This window comes from Oreochromis niloticus, linkage group LG19 (genome assembly GCF_001858045.2).
Source record: "Oreochromis niloticus isolate F11D_XX linkage group LG19, O_niloticus_UMD_NMBU, whole genome shotgun sequence".
Taxonomy (NCBI): Eukaryota; Metazoa; Chordata; class Actinopteri; order Cichliformes; family Cichlidae; genus Oreochromis; species Oreochromis niloticus.
Genome location: NC_031983.2, coordinates 2,650,120 through 2,669,490, shown reverse-complemented (window position 1 = coordinate 2,669,490; position 19,371 = coordinate 2,650,120). Strand labels below are relative to the sequence as shown.

At 40.0% G+C, this 19,371-nt stretch overlaps 1 protein-coding gene across 5 annotated transcripts; it reads right to left on the bottom strand.

Moving 5' to 3' along the window:
• Positions 1 to 5,592: 5,592 nt before the first annotated feature.
• Positions 5,593 to 10,731, bottom strand: LOC112843198 (uncharacterized). Of its 5 annotated transcripts, none has more exons than XM_025901266.1 (5): positions 9,730 to 10,731; positions 8,979 to 9,062; positions 7,799 to 7,891; positions 6,140 to 7,185; positions 5,593 to 6,035 (listed from the first exon to the last, which is right to left on the bottom strand). In XM_025901266.1, the coding sequence occupies exons 1-5, from the start codon at positions 9,773 to 9,775 to the stop codon at positions 5,943 to 5,945; spliced, it is 1,362 nt and encodes a 453-aa protein (XP_025757051.1). In that variant the 5' UTR covers positions 9,776 to 10,731; the 3' UTR covers positions 5,593 to 5,942. The 5 variants fall into 5 exon arrangements, with proteins under 5 accessions (XP_025757051.1, XP_025757055.1, XP_025757052.1 ...); XM_025901270.1 differs by having other exon boundaries at positions 8,983 to 9,062; XM_025901267.1 differs by having other exon boundaries at positions 8,979 to 9,053.
• Between the last annotated feature and the right edge of the window lie 8,640 nt (positions 10,732 to 19,371).

Genomic DNA, 19,371 nt, shown 5'->3' with positions numbered 1-19,371 from the left:
AGAGCAGAGAACAAGAGTGCAGCAGGTTGGTGAAAGGAACAGGAAAGGTGAAGAAGAGGTGAGCATCCAAAAGACGAGCAAGAGGACAGTTTCAAAGGAGACATTATGGCACAATAAAAGCTGTAAGAGCAGAGATTCATTCATATTTTTACTATTTTTTCTTTAGCTTTTACTCCCGCTGCTTACAATAAATCCAATATAAAGAACAAACAAGAACAACTCAAATTGCATTGATTGTTTAGTTCAGTATCACTCTGCGATTCTTTGACATTTCATATAAATGTGACTATAAAATATAGTCAATAATAATAAAAAGGTGCTGTTACTGAGTGAAACTTCCAAAGGCTTCAGGTCTGGATTTAGCTCCAGTGTTTTAAGATCCTAGCAGCGCTCGTATTTATGGCCACATTTTTCAAAGATACGAGCTTTCTGGGTGCTGACTCAGGGGGACCACTTTAGTGATAATAACAGAGCTATGCTGGACATAAGCAACTGTGTTAGTGTGACGCCCTGCATATTTGAAGGATTACGATAAACTTCAGTTCTTACTGAATCTGTAACATTGCCTTGATCTGCCTACATCATTTTTTAAAAAGTTTGTGTTGTTAAATGAGTTTTGTGTCACTGTGCACAGTGAAAAACTCACCTGATGTAGTGGTAAGGCCATGCTCACCACTAGATGGAGACAACCTGGCACAGGTATTTTCTCTACACACTAAATTTCACACGTGGTGGGAATTTTTGTTTGCATAGAAAGTAAAAGAAAAATGTCTTGATGTCTTTCCAGTGTTTTCAAAATTGTGTTTTTCAGATACACATCAAACCTTCACACAGACAAACACACACAAACCAACAAAATATGTCAAATTACATGCACGTCTCATTGATTTTTTGAGAATTTCACCACTTTTAGTTTTCACGGAAAATAACTTGTGTTATTCATGACATGACATCATTTCAAATAACTTTGTCAGGTCAGTAAATAGCTGCCACATAACTTTACATGTGTATTATAGAAAAAAGCACAAACCGTTGTGCTGTTTGTTCATAATAAATGGGTAGGGGTGCATAGTCAGTAAAAGTCACCAAGGCTCTGCAGAGCTCCAAACCTCCTCTGTCACAGACAGAAGCATCAAAAATGTGCGCTGGGAGCTTCATGGCATGGATTTCTACAGCCAAGCAAATCTATATGTGTGTGGCCAAGAACCTCAGTCCATGTAGGGTATCTTAGCACAGTTTACCTGTGTCAGTTAGGTCAGCTAGTGGGAGGGCAGACTTTACATTATTTTATTGTAGAGTGACAGGAACTGCCTATGAGCTTCTAATCAGGCAGAAATATTGACAGAAAATATATCAAAGGAAATACATTGATGAAAATCAAAGAAGAGAAATATTTATGTGATGTTCCATTTTCCTGAGAGCTGATTGGCTGTGATGACTCCTTCAAGTACTACATGCTACTTTGTCCTGCTAGTTACGCCTGCTGTCTGTTCTCAGGCCTCCTCCTGTTTCACTGGCATATATCCATCACCAGAGGGCTCCACTGACCTGCCTGCTGATATCAGAGCACACCCCTGTGTCATGTGACCTGACTGGAGTCAGACCTGGCCCAGCCAAGTTCAAAGGCAGCTGTGGTAGAGAGAGCAGGGAGTATAGTAGAGCACTGGAAGGATGAGGTGGAAACAGGAAGCGTGTAGATTCAGTGGACGTGGCATCCTCCATCTGCCTCCATGCTCTCTTTACTGGCCTTCTAAAAACTTCTCCTGTAGCTGTAGATGTTTAGGATAGCATTTAGAATTCAACTTTACTGTCATTACACATGTCTAAAAACAGGGTAACAAAATACAGTTTGCATCTAATCAGTAAGTGCAATAAGAGCAGATGATATACAAGTAAGTTCAGTAGAGAGCAAACATACAGATGCACTGATATATACAGATAAGGGTAGTATAGATTGTGAAATAATCAAGAACAGAGAAACCAAACATGAACTACAGACAAATGTATAGCATACAGATGTTCTATATTGCTGTACAGACGGGCAGATATACAGGTGTACCATGAACAAATATACAGATGTGCTACATATATACAGATGTAGCGGTGTGAGGTAAACAGATCTACAGAGTGCTATGAATATATCTACAGCAGTGGAAGCGTAGCTCTCTGAACAGACTATAACAGTGAACAGTGTAGGCACTATAACAGAGACTCTGTCAGTGTCCTAAAACTATAGCAGTAACCAATGTGAGCATGTGGTGTATGTTGAGAATGACATGATCACGGTCACTGGGAGGAGGAGTGTAGAAGGGTTAAGTGAGTGTGGATGGAAAGGCTCAACGGGGGCTGAGTTCAGTAGGGTGACAGCTGTGGGGGAGGAGCTCTTCCTAAACCTGCTGGTTTTAGTCTGAAGGCTCCTGTAGCGCCTTCTGGAGCGGAGGAGCTGGAAGAGTTTATTGGCAGGATGAGAGGAGTCCCTGAGAATGATGCGTCCTCGGCGTAGACATCTCTTCTTGTGGACATCCTCAATGGCAGGAAGTAGAATCCCTGTGATGCGTTGGGCGGCTTTCACCACCCGCTGCAGTGCCTTGCGGTCAGCAACAGAGCAGTTCCCATACCACACTGTGACACAGTTGGTCAGGATGCTCTCTATCACACAGTGGTGGAAGTTACCCAGTATGTCAGCAGACAGGTGGTTCTTCTTCAGTGTCCCAAAGAAAAAGAGGATCTGCTGGGCCTTTGTGACCAGGCTGGAGGTGTTAGTTGACCAGGTCAGATTCTCAGAGATGTGGGTCCCCAAGACCTTGAAGCTGGAGACCCGGTCAACAGCTGTGCCATTTATGTAGATGGGGACGTGGGTGTCTGTCTCCTCTCTCCTGAAGTCCACAATGAGCTCTTTGGTTTTGCTGGTACTCAGGAGCAGGTTATTGTCAGACCACACAGCTAGGTGCTTTACCTCTTCCCTGTAGCAGACTCATCGTTGTCTCTGATGATACAGTCACCGCGGTGTCATCTGCAGACTTGATGATGGAGTTGGATCCGTACCTAGGTCTGCAGTCATAGAGGAACGGGCTCAGCACACAGCCCTGTGGAGTGACAGTGTTGAGTGTGATGGTGGTAGAGCAGTTATGGCCTGGCCTAACATGCTGGGGTCTGTTGGTCAGAAAGTCCATGATCCAGGTACAGATGAGTCCATGATCCAGGTACAGATGGAGTTGCTGATTCTGAGATCCACAAGTTTGGTGATCAGCTGGGAAGGAATAACTGTACTGAATGCTGAGCTGAAGTCAACAAACAGCATTCTTGCATAAGTATTGCATAAATATCTGAGTACACGTTGCAAGAAACTACATTCCCAGATCACATCCAGTGTGTGCTGGAAAATTTGCAACGATTCTACAAAAATGTTCCACGTGCTTGTTTTTATTCTTCCTACTGGTGATGATCCAGTGGGGCTCCAGTCACTCCAGGCTCCCTTGTGGTTCCACAAAAGAGACTGCATGGATGATTATCTTTAACAACAGGAGCATGCACACAGTTTGTTTTAGGCCACCATGAATAGCTCACATTATAACACAAAGAGCCAGTATATGATACTGTAGCTTCCACTCACTGTGGCAGGATGGCTCATAGGAGGTGATTACACTCTGCTTCATTTGGTTCCAGTTCAGATTAAGGGACAACACATGGAAGGACAGAAACTGGAAACAAATGTTTGACAAATATTTCCTGTTAGAAAACATTCTGTGAAAACAATATCGACTTTTCTGTTTGGCTTCAAATCTGAGTCTCCAAAAGCCAATCAGACAGTAAAGCTGGTGTAAACAGAGAGAGGAGATGAAGCTTCTTTTAGACAGAGGAAGGAAAATATTTAGATTCACTGAAAAGGATAATTCTATTTTTTAGCACATTCCACTTTCACTTTCTTGCCATTAAGCTATAAATAACTTTAATTTCACTTCAAATACATGAACACAGAAATGTAAGAATGTGATTCTGCCAAAGGTTTCCATCTCAGAGTGGGAGAACCCTGAAATCAGCTGTAGTGGCTCTTTGTAGATTTACACAACTGAAATCAACAAGATGTAAGCAGGTATTTGATGAGCTGTCCTGGCTGATTTCCACCCTCTACACTGACAGTTCACTGTTTACAGTCTTTTTTCTACATTTAAGCATCACCAGCTGAACTTCATATTCATCTCTGTTACACTTGATGTAACAGACCACGAGCACCACAGCCATTGTGGTGCTCGTCACACACAGTTCTTTACTGTAAACTAACCTGATGATCCTGCACTAACCTGCAGAGGACTTTGATGTGCTCTTTAAATAACACAGTTAGTTTGCTTTGCACTGTGTTTCACAATATGACAAAATGTGGACTTCCATGTCTCCATGTCTCTGTCAGTGCGCCGCAGGGAAGCTATGGCTACAATGTAGCTTGCCATCACCAGTGTGTGAATGTGTGGATGACTGGATGTAGTGTAAAGCGCTTTGGGGTCCTTAGGCCATTTATGTAAGCTTTAAATTGACATCAAATGCCACTGAGCAGTCCTTACCTTTAAATAGAAGCTCTTCCCTTCCTGTCCTCTATTCTTTCTCCATCTCTGAGTGAAGTTATCTCTAACTCTTTTCTGTCCCTGTGAAACACACTGTGAGACAAACTGCACAAAAACAGTTTGTGTGTTTGCTGATGTTTGTTGAGCTGATAGAAACGTTGCATTTGAAATGACCTGCCACAACATGTTACTCCCTTTATGCCTGATCGTCTTCTGTAGGGCTCGTTAGATGCTGAAGTACGGCAACCACAGCTTATGGACACCTGCAGTCGTTGCAGAGCTGTGCCAAAAAACCAAAACCACACAGCGGCCCACTTAGACCTGTTTCTATGGCACACGTCATCTCTTTGTATGTGATGTCCCCTGGTGATTATTTCAAAGAGGAATGAGGACTCAGAGTGACAGAAACAATAACTCCCGGCAAATTTGTTAAACCAAAAGTAAGAAGAAAATGTAAGAAGTCCAAAGTACAGACGTGTTTAAAATGTATTCAGGAAAAGTAAAAAGTACTTCAGTAAAGTACAGATACCTGAAAGTTCTACTTTAGTACAGTAGAGTACAAAGTACTTTGTTACTTCCCCCTTGTGATGAACCTTAACTGAGTCGTGCAGCTCTTTGTTCTCGGCTGTTTGGTGACCTTTTGGATGAGTCGTGGCTGGACGGCCGGCCGCTCCGAGGAAGGTTCACTGCTGTTCCATGTTTTCCATTTGTGGATAACGTTTCATACTGTGGTTTGGTGGAGTCTCATAGCTTTAGACATGGCTTTATAACCCTGTCCACACTGACAGATCTCAATTCATTTGTTTCTGAATTTCTTAGGATGCCGGCATGATGTCTGGCTTCTGAGGATCTTCTGCTCTGTGACCACACACCACAGTTAATTCATCTTAATAATAAACACTTTCATTTAGAAAGTGCATTTTGTGTTGACTTGTGTTGTTATGTAATATTTAAATGTAGTGATATGAAACATTTAAGTGTGACACTTTTTCACACCTCTGTATATTATTTATACAGAGGTGTGAATAATTGGGAATTATTCTGCACATTAAACACACCTAACAAAGAGTCAGCCCAATTAAATTACCGGAGATGAATCAACTGTATGGTTATTTTGGAGTTTATAGTTTGTGCTGCTGTTAAACTTTACAGTATTGACTTCAGTATTTCTGCTGTTGGTGTAGCTAGACTACCATGTTGATCAGTAATATGTAATGTGAAATTTGATATTGTTACTTTGCTGGGTTCACTGAGACACATGTCCAACAACCTTGGTTTATAAAGGAAATTACAGAAATGTGAGCTAACAAAACAGAGACTGGATACCTGTGTCCACGAAAAGCTCCTGTGCCAAACAGAAATTATAATATGGTCTAATCAGCTCTATTTCATAAATGACTTCTTACCAAGCATAATCAGCCTTGGAGTGATTGGCAGGTTGCTCTCTGCCTCAAGGGACATCCTGGTAGATGTTTCCTGCCAGAAAAAGGACCAAGACATTTTATGTAACAAAAAACAAAACAAAAACAGGACAGCAAGCAACAGCATTAAACATAGAGCTGTATGAAAAAAAAGCTTACATCTGCTAAGACAAAGAGGGAGTCTTCATCTTCCTTGTAATACTTCATCATGAGAAGTATGGCTGCTGTGCCAACCTTGTTGTTGGTCAAAACTCCCTCACTTTCTATCTGCTGGATGAGTGTCCTTATACCAAGGTTCCATTTGAGCTTCTGGCTGGAGAAATAGTTAATAATCCTTCTGCCTTTGGTTATGAGGGCCTGACTTAAGCGCTCACTGATATCGATGCCTGTGAGTTTGTAAAAGTGGTTCGAAAGACCTTTCCGAGTAAACAAGAATGGCCACTGCTCCTGAATTTCAGCTACTGAAAGTGAGGGACAACTGTTGATAAGCTGCTGCTGAGAAATATATGTGAGGCACATGAAGTCATCCACATCAGGTCTCTCCACAGCTCCAGGTCCTTGTGAATTAAAAATTGTTAACAAGATGTGTTTCTTTTCCTCTAAAGAAGCTGGCGTTTCCCCCTCAGGAAGTTCAACTGGCTGCCAATTTATACAACCATAGCTATCAACAAGGCATCTAACTTTTTTGGGTGGGGTTCCACTACTGTTGGGACTGTAGTCTTCCTCATTCCTGGTTCTCTTTGTTTGACGAAGTCTATGTGTTGTATTATCTCGATTAACATGTTCAACTCTAGATTTGATGCTTCTCAGTAGTGAATAATGTCCACAACCCAGTCTTTCTCCCTTTTCAGTAAAATCTGCAAATGTTTGAGGGTATCTGTTTACAATGATTTTAGCAACTTCTTCACAAAATGCACGTTTAGGGTTCCTGCAGTGAACTTGCATGGCCTCCACAACAATTCTAACCATACTTCTCCTGTCCTCTGGATGAGCTCTGTCCCTTCTTGTGATTGCATGCGACAGTCGGAGTGGAAATCTTTCCCAAGGAATCTGTAAGTGTGAGACCCAACAGCTGGAGTAATGGTTGTACATAGTGGTGGACGTGGAGGAGGAGGGGTGAGGTGGATGGCTTGATGTTTCAGCTGATGCAGCAGGGCAAGGCTCCAGAGTAATGGTGTCATTCAGGTTCTCTGGTCTGTTGCCATCTAAACAAATAAATAAATAAAGATCATTGGAAAAGTTACCTTAAAAAGCTACTATGTCAACAAATATGTCCTCACTAAAAGATGAACCCTTCAATTAGGATTGAGTAGTAATGGCAAGGCAGTTTTTGGGGACCTTGTCTGAAGATGAAAAGAAGCAATCCCAGGACTGCAAAAGAACTACAAACTCAAGGTCTTGCATTGAAAAGACCTTGAGTCAATATATTTTACAGTATGTCACAATTTCAAACCCTTAGTTGTACCACTACCAATGAAAGGTTAATGGTGTTAGATTTAGTGTCTACTTTTGTTTATGTTTTCCGTGTTAAGTATCTACGAGACAATGTGAGCCCCAAAACGCTCTTCAATATTATACTGTCAAAGTACATGTGTAGTATGGTGAAGAGAAAAAAAAAGCTAATCAAGCTAATCAGTGACATATGAGTCTATGAGTGACCTTCAAATCATAGACTCAAGTCTATGAGTCTGTGAGTTGTACAGAACCTACACAAACCTCCTTTAAATGCAAGAAGTAGTTTACGTATTTGAATTGGTGTGAGAAAGGGTTTGAGATCTTCCACCTCCACAAACAAAAGATCACTTTTTTGTTGCACACCAATAACGTCCGTCAGATGTTCTGCAATGCAGATTATTTTCTCTCTGTCTAGTGTCGGCAGGAGGCTTGTGAGTTCCTCTTCAATTTCCATCCCTGAAAGAGAATTAAGAGGAAACTGAATGGTGTAGGGAGACAACAAAAAGGCCTGCCATGTTATAAAGTGGTGGTGGGTAATAATCCATCAGACTGTCAGCATTTACACACACTCTTCTTTCTGTAGGGCAACGCAAGCAGTGAAGTCCAAGGTCAATGAGAAGTACTGAGTGATGCAACTCGAGCACAAAGTACAATTCAGAATCGTTAACAAGTATAACAGCTATCTTCCCAAAAACCAAGCCATCATCAGTGTCATCTACAATGGAAACATAGCCTTTGACATACTTGGTACCTTTGTAGACAACTGCTGACACATCCAAAGCTTGCCACAGCTTCTTGAATGAGAGCGTTGTAAAGATGATGATTCTAATCACTTGTTTCTCCAATCATTTGGACTATAGGTGGAAACATTTGGCCCACTGAGAGGTAGGACTGCAGTAACTGATGCCGTTCAGTCTTGCATAAGTTGACAAAGTTATGCAAGAGTGAACTTGTACATGCTTTGAAATACGAGTGCTTGCTCTCAAACCTAAGGGTGCACAAACGAATGAGTGGTCCAAAGTGAAGGATAAGCTCTGCATAATGTAACAAATAGTGATGTTTTGCTTTTAAAGCTTTGTCAGGAAACCTACTGTGTCTCAGATATATATAGTCCTCTATGAAAAAAGTTCTTGATTGATTTTGTCCACTTCTGCTTATGGAATATTAAATGAAGACAGTTTGTCAGACAGTATTGCAAGAACATTGTGCATTGCACAGCTGAGAAGATCCTGAAATTCCTCTATGATGCTCTGTATAGTGCTGGTTGGTAAGAGCATTTTAGCCTGCATTTTTAAATTACACAAAGCCAACTGTCTTCTAATAGATTAACTGTGTCCTGTCCTTGTATTATGGCAAATTCCCCAATTTCTTGTTGCCCTTGACTGCTGAACTGTCTACTTACGTTTTCGAGAAATACGGCTGGAAAATGATGTTCGGACACTGAAGTATTTAGAGCGATCTTCAAATGGACATAATACTTTTTTCCCATCTTTGATGTGAAATCTGAGATGGGCACAGAGTTGTAAAGTTTTGTGCAACATACCCACATCCAGGAACTTGACAGCTGAGGTCACCCGTGAACTCATAGAACTTCTCCTCAGTGGTCTCCCTTCTTGTTCTGTGATTCCTATGCATATGTGAATGACAGGCAGAAAATGTTCTGAAAGTGGCAGGACAGTTCTCAGTTCCACAAGAAAGCCTATAGTTAGCTACATGTTTGTGGCTTTTAACATGCAAACTGAACAATATAAATTTGTGTGCATGGAAGCCACAAAATTTACAAATACATATAGTTGCAAAAAGTTCAATGACCAATTACCTTTCCTAAATGACATATGCAATGCAAAAAAAAAAAGAAAAGAAAGAAAAATAAGAGTATTGTCAATAGGGACCAATTCCCAGTTTTTACATGATCAAAATTATTAACAAAAGGCTTCAATAAACAGAAAATGTGTGCTGACAAAAGACAAGAGAGCAGTGTACAAAAATGAAAAGATATTTGAGCTCGACGCTTTAATGGGTTTAAGATGACTTGGTCAGCACGCCGCACCGTACAGAGCGCAACCTCGGTAGTTCACCGATTCGCCTGTTGCAAACGTCCAAGTTTCTATCAAGTCTCATAAATCCATCGGGAACTATTACCTAACTAGTCTTTGAGTCTCCACATTCATAGATATTGATATTTTGTCTTAGCATTTGAATGAAAATAACCTGGCTGGGTAGCTGAAAAGTCAAAACAAACAGTAATAAGAACGCATTTCTGACTTCTCTCGAATAAGTGAAAAAACACTTACCTTCAGACTGATTAGCTGGTGTCAGTCCAACTTTAATGTTTCCCATGTCAGTCCGTTTTAGGGAAAAGTGTTAAGTTTAGTTGTTTCATGTACTTTTGAGATACTCCCTCATATACGAGAAATTTGGAGTCTAGTAGAGTTGTCATGAATAGCATACGATCTTCAGATATAATCCAATCAACCGTGCATTTAACCTGACTGAACTCCATCCAGTTACCTCTGACTACTTCTAAGTTGCACATGTTAACGGTCCGTAAATTGTCTCTGTTGTTCTTCCACCATCTCATCATCACTCTGTGCTGCAGCGAACTGGATCTGTGGCACAGAATAGTTGATGGCCATGTTGTTCTCCTGCTTTGCAGCTTTGTTTGAGTTTGAACTGTGTCTTAAACGTGCAAAACTAAGAAAAGCAGATCAATATTTTCTTCTTCTTGTTATTTAATGGTGGTTGGCAACCAGCGAAAGGAGCATTAGCCGCCTCGATCAATATCTTCTATCCGCCATTGTTGTTTTGAAAGTGTGCGCCATACATCACGTTGTACGTCAGGTAAAGGTGTGGTCTCGACTATTGCTCTCCCATTGAGATGTGTAACCAGTGCTACACACACCTGTCGCATAACACGCTTTAAAAACGTAACATTTGCTTTAAAAACACAACCCAACGTGCTAAACATGAACAAACAAAAACACCCGTGTTACATTATCATGTATATCCAGGACATCTCTTCTGAACCAAGATGAAGTGGTGCTACAAGGAGAGTGCATTTTATAGCAGTCTGGCCTGCCACAAAATGCACCGCTAAAAATACAGTTTCTGCTTGTCCCAGAATTTATTAAATTTGAGAGTGAAGTTGTAGGACTGATGCTGGTTAGTGGTGTAGGTTTCATGGATGTGACACCTGAACTTGTGTAAAATGACCACCAGAGCATATTCCGAGACTTCTGGTTAGTTCACTGTAGTTAGGCAGAGGTGTCTTAAAAGTACCACCTTATACAGAAAAAATGAAGTTCTAGTATAAAAAAGAATAAGAAGAAAAAAAAGCTACACCCTGCTAAATGAAGTAACTTTTAAACATTACTCTAAATGTAACATATAGAAAGGAAATCAGTCTAAGTAGACGTTACCTACATTGGCGCCCGTTTTAGTATATAGAAGTATACTTGAAATGAACTTTTGGATGTACTTTTTGTTCACTATAACTGTACTAGCATAATGTCCTTTCCAGTCTATAAGAGTATACTTAAAATATACTCTACTCTAACACAATACTAAACTTACAAGTATACTATTGATTTACTTTTTAGTTTATATTTGGCTTACTTCTGGTTGAAACATAGTAATTAAAATCCAGTTGAAACATATTTTTCACATGTAACAAATCACTCCATTTCCCAGACAGTCAGATAATAGTTCAAACTATCAGAAGGCTTCCTTTGCAGAGAACTACACTCATAGTTCACGTACCAGAATTATATTGCAAACAGGTGAGAAAATGATTTGAGAGTTGAGGTTTATTAACTATTAACTCTTTTCACTCACGGTTTAAACATTTTTTTTTTTATCCCACTTACTCTGTTCAGAAGGTAAAAGACATTACACAAGAATTTGTGACAAATTCTTGTTTAAAACATCAATTATTTGTTTCATAGTTGTTTTAATTTTACAGTTAAAGCACTGCAATGCTTGCTGGGTATTTCGTTGTACTTCTTGGAATACTTCAGTTATACTTCAAATACTTCAAGTATACTTCAAGTTAGTGTAGCTGCAACTTACTCCTTAAGTTAAAAATGATGCTGTATATTGTAGTTTACATGTGATACTACTCTCACAATGAATTGCATTTTATGGTAATACACTCTGAATGAGGATTTAGGTAATTACTCTTAGATCTACAGTAGAAAACAACAGAAATCCCAATGGTGTAATAGTATAATCTCAGTAACATCACCAATTGTTACATTTGCTGTATTTTACAGCTGTTTCCATGAGTACGGTGAGTTACCGTAAAAATAATGTAATTTCATGGAATTTTCCCACAATTACTTGCAAATTACAGTACTAAACTGCAAACATCCTTTAGAGTTTTTTACTGTTGATTTTGCAGTACTAAGCTATGGAAATTATTGCAAAGGCTAACAGTGTAGTAATGACTTCATGAACTTCTTCACAAATAAAATTTTAATCATTAGAGAAAAAATGACTCATATTCATCCCACAGATGTAATATTATCTACAGCTACTTTTAGTACCATTGATGTTAAGTTAGACTCTTTTTCTCCAATTGATCTTTCTGAGTTAACTTCAATAATTACTTCCTCCAAACCATCAACGTGTCTTTTAGACCCCATTCCTACAAAACTGCTCAAAGAAGTCCTGCCATTAATTAATGCTTCAATCTTAAATATGATCAACCTATCTCTAATAATCGGCTATGTACCACAGGCCTTCAAGCTGGCTGTAGTTACACCTTTACTTAAAAAGCCATCTCTGGAGCGGCTCTGCAGCGGCGGCAGTGATGCAGACACTGTACCAGTTGTGGTGAAGAGAGAGCTGAGTTTAAAAGCGAAGCTCTCAATTTACCGGTCGATCTACGCCCCTACCCTCACCTATGGCCACGAGCTGTGGGTAGTGACCAAAAGAATGAGATCGCGAATACAAGAGGTGGAAATGGGCTTCCTCCGAAGGGTGGCTTGCCTCTCCCTTAGCGATAGGGTGAGAAGTTCGGCCAGGAGGGGCTCAGAGTAGAGCCACTGCTCCTCCACATTGAAAGGAGCCAGTTGAGGTGGTTTAGGCATCTAGAAGGTAGACATCAGGGAGGTCTGGCCGTCTCTGCTTGGACTGCTGTCCCTGTGACCTGGCCCCGGATAAGCAGAAGAAAATAGATGGATGGATGCAGGAATGTTTTAAAGACATAAAGACCTGGATGGCCGCTAACTTTCTGCTTCTTAATTCAGATCAAACTGAGGTTATTGTACTCGGCCCTGAAAATCTTAGAAATATGGTATCTAACCAGATTCTTACTCTGGATGGCATTACCTTGGCCTCCAGTAATGCTGTGAGGAACCTTGGAGTCATTTTTGACCAGGACATGTCCTTCAATGCACATATTAAACAAATATGTAAAACTGCTTTCTTCCATTTGCGTAACATCTCTAAAACTAGAAATATCCTGCCGCTTAGTGACGCTGAAAAACTAGTTCATGCATTTATTACTTCCAGGCTGGACTAATGTAATTCACTATTATCAGGAAGTCCTACAAACTCTCCGAAAAGCCTTCAGTTAATCCAAAATGCTGCAGCAAGAGTACTGACAGGGACTAGAAAGAGAGAGCAGATTTCTCCTGTATTGGCTTCCCTTCATTGGCTTCCTGTTAAATCCAGAATTCAAAATCCTGCTCCTCACATACAAGGTCTTAAATAATCAGGCCCCATCTTATCTTAATGACCTTGTAGTACCATATCACCCTATTAGAGCACTTCGCTCTCACACTGCAGGCCTACTTGTTGTTCCTAGAGTATTTAAAAGTAGAATGGGAGGCAGAGCCTTCGGTTTTCAGGCTCCTCTTCTGTGGAACCAGCTTCCAGTTTGGATTCAGGAGACAGACACTATCTCTACTTTTAAGATTAGGCTTCAAACTTTCCTTTTTGCTAAAGCATATAGTTAGGGCTGGACCAGGTGACCCTGAATCCTCCCTTAGTTATGCTGCAATAGACGTAGGCTGCCGGGGATTCCCATGATGCATTGAGTTTTTCCTTTCCAGTCACCTTTCTCACTCACTATGTGTTAATAGACCTCTCTGCATTTAATCATATCTGTTATTAATCTCTGTCTCTCTTCCACAGCATGTCTTTATCCTGTCTTCCTTCTCTCACCCCAACTGGTCGCAGCAGATGGCCCCGCCCCTCCCTGAGCCTGGTTCTGCTGGAGGTTTCTTCCTGTTAAAAGGGAGTTTTTCCTTCCCAAGATCGCCAAAGTGCTTGCTCATAAGGGGGTCATATGATTGTTGTGTTTTTCTCTGTATGTATTACTGTACGATCTACTGTACAATATAAAGCACCTTGAGGCGACTGCTGTTGTGATTTGCCGCTATATGTAAATAAAACTGAACTGAATTGAATTGAATTGAATTGAATTATCTTCTATTGAGGATCAACGGACGCCTCCATGAGGGCTTTTCTTCATGTGAAGATTAACAGACGCCTCTATGAGCAACTGTCTGTGTGTAAAGAGGAACGGATGCCTCCATGAGGACTTCTCCACTTGTGAAGATCAATGGATACCTTCTCTCTCTTGGGTTTCTATTTTCCCTCCTTGAGGTTTTTATCATCCGCAACTGGGGGGTGAAATTAGGGATACTGCACCAGGGGGTCATGTTATTTATATGTTGATACAATTTTTGTCACAGTTTTAGTGGAGATTATGTATCGGAATTTCAGGAGCAGGACCACGCCTCCAAACACACTCCTTCCGGCTGTCATCTATATAGGTTCCCCCCGTTCGGCAAGCTGTTCATTCTCGTTTACGTGCCCCACCCTCCCTCCCTTCTTGTTCTCTATTCTTTAACTTCTTCACTCCTGTTTAGTACATGGGGATCTGCCAGGCCCAGGAGCCATCGCCAGTCCCCTTCGAGGCCTTCCCCAAACTGCAGCTCAATTCATGTCAAAGCATTCACCTTTACCTACTAAAACGCTGTCTAACCTAAAATGAGGACGTGGGCCCAGCTAGTGAAATGTGCTTCGTTTCGTTTAGTTGACTTGTGTTTCATTTTGTTTCCTCCCATCTGTAGTAGGGATGGCACGATACCACTTTTTTTATGTCCGATACCGATATCATAAATTTGGATATCCGCCGATACTGATATGAATCCGATATAGTGTATTTTGTAATCAGTAAAACTGTTTTTTATAAATATCTTGCTGCATTTTGTATAAGTTCATACTCAAGTTTTACAAAACAAAACACTAAAGCTACTCTGTTACACCTGTATGCAAAAGATACACTGCACCCAAAATATTTTATAGTTCAGCAAAACTGATCAATCTAATAAACTTAAACCTGCACCATCCTCCCTATTCTGGTATCTTAAAGAGCACTTAGCAGATATATTAAACAACCTAACTAATAGGATTGCCAACTCCCAGCAAAAATATTGGGGAACTACCCCCCACCCTCCACCTCATGATGCTTAATCGACATAATCAACTTTAATTTAATGCACGTGTAAAACAAATGTACAGCAATCAATTATTTTTCTACAATATTTATATAGATTCAACATCTTTCTTCAACAGAATTGCAGACTGCACAGATAGTACCTTACCAAAGGAAAAAGTACTATAGCTTACTAGGGTGTACAGTATATTAGACTTATTAATTACTATATACCAGGGGTCTCAAACTAGCGGCCCACGGGCCATTTGCGGCCCACGTCACCTCTACTTGAGGCCCGCATATTGATGTGAAGAAATATTTTTTAAAAATTATTATACGAAAAATGATTTAATACGACGGCAGAGTGTTACAGGCATGGCCCTTTAAGACTGTAGCCTCATGGGCGGTGTAGTCCTTGCTGCAGGGAGAACGTGTGGGACCGCCCCTCCCGCTGTGTGTGTGTGAGCGTGAGGAAGGGAGAAAAAGGAAAGTCGAAAAGTACTGCTACCGAGCAGAAACGGGAGATGGAAGCATGTAAATATGAAAATAACCACTGCAGCCAAAAAGAGTGCCTGACGAGCCCAGTAAGCTATTAAGACTCGACTGTACACTGTGTTTGTGTTTTCCTCCGAAACAATAAAGTTCTGCTGGAGCAGCCTTTCAACGCCTCTCTCTGTCTCTCGCTAGCGAAGTTGACCCAGACAGTAAAGCTAGCTCCCGGCTACGAGCCCGACACGGAACCCAAAGAATTAGCCAGAGGTCTCCTTACCACAGTTCGGAGCCGCGGACCTGGCTGAGGTAACAAGAGAGTGCAAACATGTTGAGGGCTGTGTTAGTTCAGTGAGAGATTTATTTGGAAAGAAAATTTTCACTTGCAGTCGAAAACTAATGTGTACGCTTATGCCTGCATTTTTATTTTGTTAAATACAAACAAAATTGTAGCAAAGGTGCTTCCACGTGTCTGGCCAGAAAGAGCTGTTTATTTGGTAGTTCAGTGAAACTACTGTACTATACTGCTGAGTGACTGTCTTCTGCTCGTCAAATACATTTCATTGCAATGTTGACCCTGTGCTAACTTGCATATGACAAATGAAACTGAAACTGAAAGGCTTCAGATAGTTAAGAGTGACAAAAAAATTGCGTTCATGTTTGCAATTTTGTCTTGTTACACAATATTTGGAATTAAATAAAACAAACAAAACATTACATTTTAGGAAATATTAGTGGGTGTTTTCGTGTTTGTTTTTTTGTACTACTTGGACACTAAAGTGGCCCTCCAATGAGATGACGGTGCCAGAAGTGGCCCGCGGCTCATTTGCGTTTCAGACCCCTGCTATATACAATAATGGATTTCTATACATTTAATCAGATGACCACTTTGGTTGTAAGATTCAGATAATTATTTATTAAAAGTTAGTCATTTTAAATGAAATAACAAACAAAAGTATTTCTTTGTGCCCCGCTTTCCCTGTTAATGCCCTACCTGGCCCCCTGGCTAAACTTTGCTAGACCCGCCCCTGCACAGTTACCAGCTGTCAGCTACATAGAAAAGGTTCCTGGTGTTATTTGTCTCTCAGAAACAGTTCATAACTTCAACTCATTCATGTCACCTGCTCAGCTCTGATGATTCAGTAAGGACATCTCCTGGTTTCATCTTCATGTTTCCCTCTCACCAGCAGCTTTTACAGCTGTGGCTTCAGCAAACATCAGCTGATACTAGAAATTAATATTAAATCAATTCTAACAACAGCTGATCAAGCTTAAACGTGCTGCTGTTGTTTATCTGCTGGTCTCTTCTTTCTAGTGTAAAGTGGGCGATAAACGAACAAGAAAGAAGGCACTTGCGACAGAAAAGCCGATCAGCTGATCATTGATCAGTTTCATGTTAGAAGTAGCAACAGGAGAGGGAGGGGGAGAGAATGAGAGAAGAAGAGGCAGCTGACAGCGTAAAGACGCAGAATAACTCCAGCTTTGTGTCTTTTTCCATTCTAGCTGAAGTACGGGACAAATCGCTTCCTTTTCACCTCAATATGGAACTCTGATGGCCAGTCCAGCTGTGGCTCCATATTTCAGTTGTTAAGCTTAACGTGGAAATACTATGCAAACATTCAGGGATGAACTTACACACTTGCTTTACTTCTCTGGGATAGTTTTCGCCGAGATGAAATGCCGCGGTTTGGAAACATAGCAAGGCTCCAAATGCTCCAACAGACCGCTGACAGGTCTCACAGACAACAGCCGCTCTATCAAATGACACATACTGCACAGATGCGCCGAGCTGGGTTACGACAAGTAGGGCGTTTTGTGAGGTGATTTTCTAATACTTCGGAAAGGATTACATTTTTTATTTCTCTCCGATATCCGATCCAGTAGTAACCTTAAAACAGTAAATAGGAAAGATTACATCAAATGTGCCTGTCAGCCACACACACTCCCCAAACACATTCAAATCCAACCCATACCTTGGATAGCAGGGGACCTAACTACCTACAGTTACTATTCTGTGACCAAGGCAGCCAAAGGTAGCTAGTAGCTAATTTCAGGTTTACCTTTTATTAGTAAAACTATATTAATGTCAAAAAATAAAATGTAAGTTGCAGGATGCAACTGAATTCCGAATGATCGTACTCTTTTAATATCTAAAGACCTTCCATCAATTCATTTTCCAGCACTTATCTGAAACCATGTCACTTCTAGCAGTCCAAACCATGCCAGATGTCCTTTTCCAAGATCATCACCTCCAGCTGTTGTGGAGGGATACTGAGGCTTCCCAGGCCATCAAAGAAACATTCTGATTGGATAGGCCTAAAACATCTCACCTAGGAGGTGTGCAAGATACATCCTAGGTACCCAAACCACCTCTATTGGCTTCTTTAAATGAGAAGTATTGACTCTACAATCTCCCTCTCAAATTACTGACTTCATCTACATCTCAACCCATCTTTCAGAGGAAGCAAATTTCCATTTATTCCTTTGGTCAGAATCATAAGCTGTTGGCCAAAGACGAGGGCAGGAACATAGAAGCAGTAAATCAACATCTTCATCTCAACATTTTTCCTACAACACACAGATGCTGTCTGTCAATCACCTGTTTTTACCCCACTCAAAATAATAATAATAAAAAAAACAGATAGGTGAACTCCTCTCCTTGATTCAATTTAACTCTTGAATAATTTGTGTATAATTTGTGGGGGTTGAGTGGAAATTGAGCGAGTAGCAAGAAGTTGTTTAGACATGAAGAGAAAATTCAGAACGGACCAGCACTCACTCTGACTTAATTGCATAGCAACCATAGCAACGCATGTATTTTCTGAAAAATCACAATTTTGGAACTGAAAACTTAAAGAGGGATAAAGTGAAAACGGTAGAAGATCTGAAAAAGCTGAATCACACAGCAATAGCCCAATCATTTGAGAACATTTTAAAGTTTGAATGGAGTTTCTAGGTGAAAGCATGAGGAAGTAGTTAAGTTTCAAAAACAAGCAAGTTTTAGCAGAATTGTGGAAGTTTCCCATTCATTTCAATGGGACAAATTAAAGGAAAAAAGTGTAATATTTAAAAAAGTATAATAGTAATAAACACCAAAAGTCATAGCCATCATTAGCAGAAATAGCAGAACAGTTTAGAGTTTGAACTGAGAAAATCGGCTGAAAACTGAGGGAGTAGTTCCACGGCGAAAAACGTACGGAAGCAACTAGAACTAGAAAAATTTGCATTTCCTGCAAAAATGCAGTGTGGATGCTTTAAAGCTGAAGCTGTCTGCTGAAACTAGCTGAAAAAGCTGAAAAGTTGCAGAAATTGTAAAAACTTTGCAGAAGCAAAGGAACTTTGCTAAAATGTAGTAACTTAGCAGAACTGTAATATCTTAGAGGACACATAATACATGGCAGAAATACAATAGCATAGCAGAACTTAGCAGAAATATTGTAACTTACCAGAAACACGATAACTTCTCAAAAATACAAGAATTTAGGAGAAATAGTATAAGATAACAGAAAGAATATATTTAGCCAAACACTCTTAAACATTACAGAAATACTATGATTTAGAAAAACAGTACAACATAGCAGAAATGCTGTGATTTACCAGAGACACTGTAATATACTATGAATATTGTAATTTTATATAAATACTATGTTTTAGCAAAAATACTCCAGTTTAGCACAAATATTATAATATAGGAGAAACACTATTCTATTATTCTACACTATTCTACACTATTTAGAAAGAAAAATATAATATAGTAGAAATACTATGATTTAGCAGAAATCCTACAATATAGCTTAATAACAATGATTTAGAACAGATAATATGATTGAGCAGAATAGTAATAACTTAAGTGAAAATATTGGAAAGGTAAAATGATAAGCTGAGTAAAAAGGAACATGGTTAAGTTCGCTCAAAACTAATTTTTGTTCACCTATGAAAAAATAAAATAAAAATACATTTAGAAAAAAAAAACTAAGAACAGCCAACTGATACACAAAAT

Coding starts and splice junctions, on each gene's coding strand:
- LOC112843198 (XM_025901266.1), bottom strand. CDS start 9,775: ATGGGAAACATTAAAGTTGGACTGACACCAGCTAATCAGTCTGAAG. Junction 7,892..8,978: donor TGTCAAGTTCCTGGATGTGG/GTATGTTGCACA, acceptor ATTCTCTTTCAG/GGATGGAAATTGAAGAGGAA. Junction 7,186..7,798: donor ACATCTGACGGACGTTATTG/GTGTGCAACAAA, acceptor TTATTTGTTTAG/ATGGCAACAGACCAGAGAAC.